The sequence below is a fragment of the Solanum verrucosum genome, unplaced genomic scaffold (assembly GCF_900185275.1).
Source record: "Solanum verrucosum unplaced genomic scaffold, falcon-dt-bn FXZP01000235.1, whole genome shotgun sequence".
Lineage (NCBI taxonomy): Eukaryota > Viridiplantae > Streptophyta > Magnoliopsida > Solanales > Solanaceae > Solanum > Solanum verrucosum.
This window is the reverse complement of record NW_026019948.1, coordinates 2,255,511-2,261,517: the sequence shown is the minus strand read 5'-3', so window position 1 is coordinate 2,261,517 and position 6,007 is coordinate 2,255,511. Positions and strand designations below refer to the sequence as shown.

Below are 6,007 nucleotides of genomic sequence, written 5' to 3'. Positions count from 1 at the left end.
ATTAATGGAGTCACGTGTTATGTCCGTGTTGTGTTATGTCTCTTTTAGGAGTCATTCTATTTTTTAGGAGTAAGTTGTATCTTTTAGGAGTCGTTCTATTTTTTTTTAGGAGTAAGTTGTTTTATGGACTGATATGTGCCCTATTTTTGTAGAACTATTTCATGTAAGTAATATTCCAAGAATTGTTTTCCAAAAATATAACATCAACCACTAATTATAGAAATGGAACTATCAAAAAGTCTAAAAAACTTAAAAGAGGAAAAGATTAACATAAAAGAACACACCACCAACTTCATAATCAAAGAAGGTATATATGACCAATAACTTTTCTCTTAACGTCATATACCTTCACAGAGTAATAAGATGAAAAGGAAGAAACAACATTAAATACTTTCTTGATTTTTCAAACTAATAAAAACGTGTTTTGACCAAATTCTGTTGACTAAAATGACAGATAAAAAGGAGTTTTAACTCCTGCGGATATACATTAATAATATAAATTAAGTAAAAATTATATACCTTCTCGGATTAGTAAGGACAAAATTGGAATAAACAACAACAAATACTTTCATAATCTTTCAAATTAATAGATCCGTATTTTTACGAAAGTCTTGATGACTAAAATGACATATAAAAAGGATAAAAGAATACTAACTCATATCTATTTTATCTTCTATTTATATTATCAATATATAACAATCTTTGTCGTTTTGAAACTATATTATGATATTTATTTTTTTTAATTGATATTATGGACTTATTTATTTTTAAAAAAAACTTATTTATAACCTAAAAAAATTCAATCATATATTTAAGGGTGTAATAGTAAAATAATTGAGCATAGTAAAAGGTTAATTTAATTTCAATAATGTTCATATCAGTAATTAACAACAATGAAAACTCAAAAAATTATCAACACAATTGAGCATGAAAAAAGATTTTCAATTGTTTTATTATTACACCACATATGTGCTTGAGAACTATTTTTCACTTTTTACTTAATAAAATAAGAAAGAAAAAAACAAACAAACCAATTTTGGACATTTAATTATTTTACTATTTTTATCTAGTGAACAAACTAATGGCTGGTCCTATATTTAGGAGGTAAAACAAAAAAGACTCTTAAAAGAGTTGAAAAGGAATATTCTAGCGAACATTCTCAGGTGTTTTCATATAAATATTCTACTCCTATACCTCTTTTCAACGTATCTTAAACCTTTTTCTCTTTTATTTGCAGACAGGTGTGGTTCTTTCTCTCTTTTATTTCCCGCCTTTAACTTCGATTATAAACATATCGTCAAAATTTTGTATAGGAATCACATCAATTGATATATAATTTGTGGGCATGTCACATTCCGAAATTAAATAAAGGTTAATTTGTGGGAATGTCATATTCGAAAATTAAATAAAGGTTTTCTTATGATTATATTGAATTTAGACGAATCAAAATGGGCTAAATCAAACTTGGACGGGTTGGGAGTGTTACATATAATTTCATGAGCTAATTTTGACACCCCTAGCTATATTCATATTTGTTTTGTTACAATTTTTGTGTCACATACTATTGAATTTCTTGTTAATATATATGCATGATCTTACGTTTTATCTTTTTGTTTTGTGGTTCATTTTTTGATTGTCGTCTAATTTTTTTTGTTTGTTATAATGAGTGTTTGCTGTTTTGAATTTGGTAATGCTGATTGAAAATTGGATTAGCTTACATGTTGAATATTGTTTTGATTTGCAGAAAGAAGAAAATGGCTGGGGATATGAAGGTTTTGAATGCACTTGATTCGGCAAAAACACAATGGTATCACTTCACAGCAATCATAATAGCTGGTATGGGATTTTTTACTGATGCCTATGATCTCTTCTGCATATCTCTAGTCACTAAGTTGGTTGGACGTATTTACTACCATGTCGATGGCTCTTCAAAGCCTGGTTCACTACCCCCTAATGTCTCCGCTGCTGTTAATGGTGTCGCCTTTTGTGGTACCCTTGCGGGGCAACTCTTCTTTGGCTGGCTTGGTGACAAAATGGGACGGAAGAAAGTCTATGGCATGACCCTTATGCTCATGTGTCTCTGTTCCATTGCTTCTGGCCTTTCTTTCGGTAGGGATCCTAAGACCGTCATGGCCACCCTCTGCTTCTTTCGCTTCTGGCTTGGTTTTGGAATTGGTGGCGATTACCCCCTTTCTGCTACTATTATGTCTGAATATGCCAACAAAAAGACTAGGGGTGCCTTCATTGCTGCTGTTTTCGCTATGCAAGGATTTGGGATCCTGGCAGGTGGTATCTTTGCCATCATTATCTCTGCTGCATTCGAGGCTTGTTTCAAGTCGCCAGCCTATCAAGTGGATCCCCTTGGTTCAACGGTTCCTCAAGCTGATTACGTGTGGAGGATCATATTGATGGTTGGGTCACTTCCTGCCCTTCTCACTTACTACTGGAGGATGAAGATGCCTGAAACGGCTCGTTACACGGCTCTTGTAGCCAAGAATGTGAAGCAGGCCACTGCAGATATGGAAAAGGTTATGCAGGTTGACATTGGGACAGAGCAAAAAGAGCCTGCTGTAAAGTCCGGCAATGAATTTGGTTTGTTCACGAAAAAATTTCTTAATCGACATGGACTTCACTTGCTTGGCACAACCAGTACGTGGTTTCTTCTTGACATTGCATACTACAGCCAAAACTTGTTCCAAAAGGACATCTTCAGTGCTATTGGATGGATTCCAGCTGCCAAGACTATGAATGCAATTGAAGAGGTCCAAAAAATTGCACGAGCCCAAACCCTTATCGCTCTCTGCAGCACCGTGCCTGGCTACTGGTTCACAGTGTTCCTCATTGACAGGATTGGTAGGTTTACCATTCAAGTGATTGGTTTCACAATGATGACAGTGTTCATGTTTGCTCTGGCCATTCCTTACCACCACTGGACTCTCCCTGGCCACCATATCGGGTTTGTGGTCCTCTATTCACTAACCTTCTTCTTTGCCAACTTTGGACCCAACGCCACTACATTTGTCGTGCCGGCTGAGATTTTCCCAGCTAGATTGCGGTCAACTTGCCATGGAATATCAGCTGCATGTGGAAAGTTAGGGGCAATGGTGGGTGCATTTGGATTCCTGTATTTGGCTCAACCACAAGACAAGAGCAAGGCTGATGCAGGGTACCCTGCTGGAATTGGGGTTAGGAATTCACTCATTGTCCTTGGCGTAGTCAACCTTCTCGGATTATTTTTCACTTTCTTGGTTCCAGAATCGAAGGGGAAGTCACTGGAAGAGATGTCAAGGGAAAACGAAGACTCAACTGAGGAAGGAGCAGAAGTGGAGAATCATTCATCCGATAACAGGACAGTTCCTGTGTAAAAGCAGTTACTAGTTTCCATTTTATCCTTCTTATGTTCTGCAAAGGTTCTATCTAGTAGCACTTTAAAGTTCAAGCTATTAGTGTAGACATTCTATGTATCTGTGATTCTGTGTAATTGCAGCAACTCGAGTTCCATATATTGTATGTTTTGTGTCATATATATATTGGATGCAGTATGAAAAAACTCTTCTCTTATTAACTTTTCTTGATTACCCTCTCCTCTATAATATATACTGAAGAGTGATTGATTATATTAAAAAATTAGCTTTAAATAATTTCAATTTCAAAATCAGTAGGTTCTCAGCATGAACAGTGACGAAACTAGGATTTTCGTCATAGTAAAATTACTATTGGGAGCATTTGCAGTGAACCTTTTTTTGTGTCTACCAGAAAAACACCAAGTGCAACAAAGTTAAGTAAGATAATTGGCCTCTAAATATGCCAAGATGATAAACTTGACTAACTAAATACCTCTGAAACATACTCTAAAGCAAGCAATCCATATGTGATAATAACTCTATTCCCTTATCTATTGTTCAGTATTGTAAGTTTATACATTAGATTGTTGATGTGTAACATTAGGTAATAACGTGATAAAATTATAATCTATTCAAATATTGTATTCATCAAAAAAATGTTGTACAATCAATACAATACGAAACATCATAAAACTACATGTAATAACCATTCAAACAAGCTAAATTCAAACCAACGAACTAGGACTAGCATTGAACTAAGTGAGTCAAGTCTTAGCCTAATTGTGCCAAGCTCAATCAATCTTTGCCTAATTTACTGTAATTTAGTTAAAGTACCAACTTGTGTTCTTTTTAACTCTTCTTCTGAATACCGATATGTTGGCATATACAACAAATTACAATTGAAAATATACACCAACAAGATAGTTGAAGCTTGTTCGATATTCTCAATGAACCCTTTGCCATAACTAGCAGATCCTTTACTTAATCCATCCTCGTCTTCATGATTTTCTTCCCTATAACAATCAAAATGTTCCTTTGAACAACCTTAGGTATGATTTCTTCGATGATTCTTTGGGTTCTCCATGGTGATTTAATAATTTTATTGATCATTTCAACCACTAAAAGAGAGTTCAATTCGACTTCTAAGACTTCAAATTGTTGATGAAGACATCATGATATTACCCTATTATATAAGCCATTAAGAAAAGAACGAACATAGCAATATGACATTGTACAAAAAGCTATTTGAATTGTACCTAAAACTTGGGCTTTTTTAATTAGATATAATAGTATTGGGAAAATTACACGATTAGTCACTCTTCTAAGAGTTATAAACGTAATTAGCATCATCAAATATAGCAGATTTTATTACGTATTTGGCATATTAGGAAAGTCTACGGTTACCACTAAACTAGGAACTCAGTTATTATTCTTAAATGTTTATCATCTTCTCTCTCTTCTTAATAACGTTTACACTCCTTTATTCTGCCATTGTAGCAAAATATTCAATTAACCATTATATATATTTCACATTTTTTTATTCTGTGCAATTGTAGCAAAATATCCAATTAAGCATTATATTTATTTCATAATTTTTTAGAGGTACGCATGATATATTTCAATTATATTATAATTTTATTTAGGTATATATTTCATTTTTTTCAGATCCTATTATATAAATCCTCAACTTTTAAACCAACAATAAAGATGCATTATAAAGAAAGTTTTTAAAACAGTAGATAATAACTCAATGTATTTAAAAATACAATAATAACTCTTTTACTCTTATTTGGGACATTCTCTAACCGACAACCATCACTATGAGTTATGTGATGATACATCGTCTCGCCCACGCTGCCAGAACTTTCCAATACCTCGCCAGAGTATAAGACATCCTCAACTAAGCGGATCCACTAAACTATGCTTAAAAGCAATAAGGAATTATCTAAAAAGTATGACCCTTTTTACCCATGTTGGCATACATGGTTTATAAGGACTTTGAGTTGTCTGAACCCGTCCTCATATCGATGCTCAATACTACTCCCAATAATATAACTCATGCTCATATGTTTAAAAAAATATTTCCTCATCCTCAAACTTTGAGATTATTACTCAAAAGATTCTCTTAAAAGAAATAGTGCTCAAAACTCCTCATAAACTCATTTGTAAATCAAAGTTTCCTCTCATTTTAAATGTAAAAACATTTACTCCTGAGATTACTTAGTTCCCATTTATTCACTTTGAATAAGAAAACTCAACTCTCCACAACCTTATACTCAAGTCTTAAAACAATTTTTAAAAGTTAGCAAAAGACTTCTCAAAATGACTCGAAGAACTCCCTCAAACTTTACTCTTAACTCTATCTTGAATTTGAAATATGAATTCAAGAATTATGATTTGGATATACCAAATTTCTCAATGATTAGAAGTAGTTTGGATAGTCATAATCAGGAAAAGAGTAAGGATGCATTTTAAAAGAACTTAGACGGAACAAACGACGAAAAACAACGGAGGCAAGCGACCCTGGCACACTGAGTGTGACGCGGGGCGCCAGTACCTAAACTTCAGAGCAACATTTCTGGCACACTGCTGGCGCGGCGCGCCAACCTCCCTGGCGAATCGGTGGCACGTTGCCCCATGCCCTCCCAGAAAACCCAACCAAT

General features: G+C 34.2%; 1 protein-coding gene across 1 annotated transcript; it reads left to right on the top strand.

Annotated features, from left to right (window-relative positions):
* The first annotated feature begins 1,750 nt into the window (after positions 1-1,750).
* On the top strand, positions 1,751-3,365 carry LOC125810936 (inorganic phosphate transporter 1-4-like). The gene has a single exon (XM_049490443.1). The coding sequence runs from the start codon at positions 1,755-1,757 to the stop codon at positions 3,363-3,365; it is 1,611 nt and encodes a 536-aa protein (XP_049346400.1). The 5' UTR covers positions 1,751-1,754.
* The last annotated feature ends 2,642 nt before the right edge of the window (positions 3,366-6,007 follow it).

Coding starts and splice junctions, on each gene's coding strand:
- LOC125810936 (XM_049490443.1), top strand. CDS start 1,755: ATGGCTGGGGATATGAAGGTTTTGAATGCACTTGATTCGGCAAAAACA.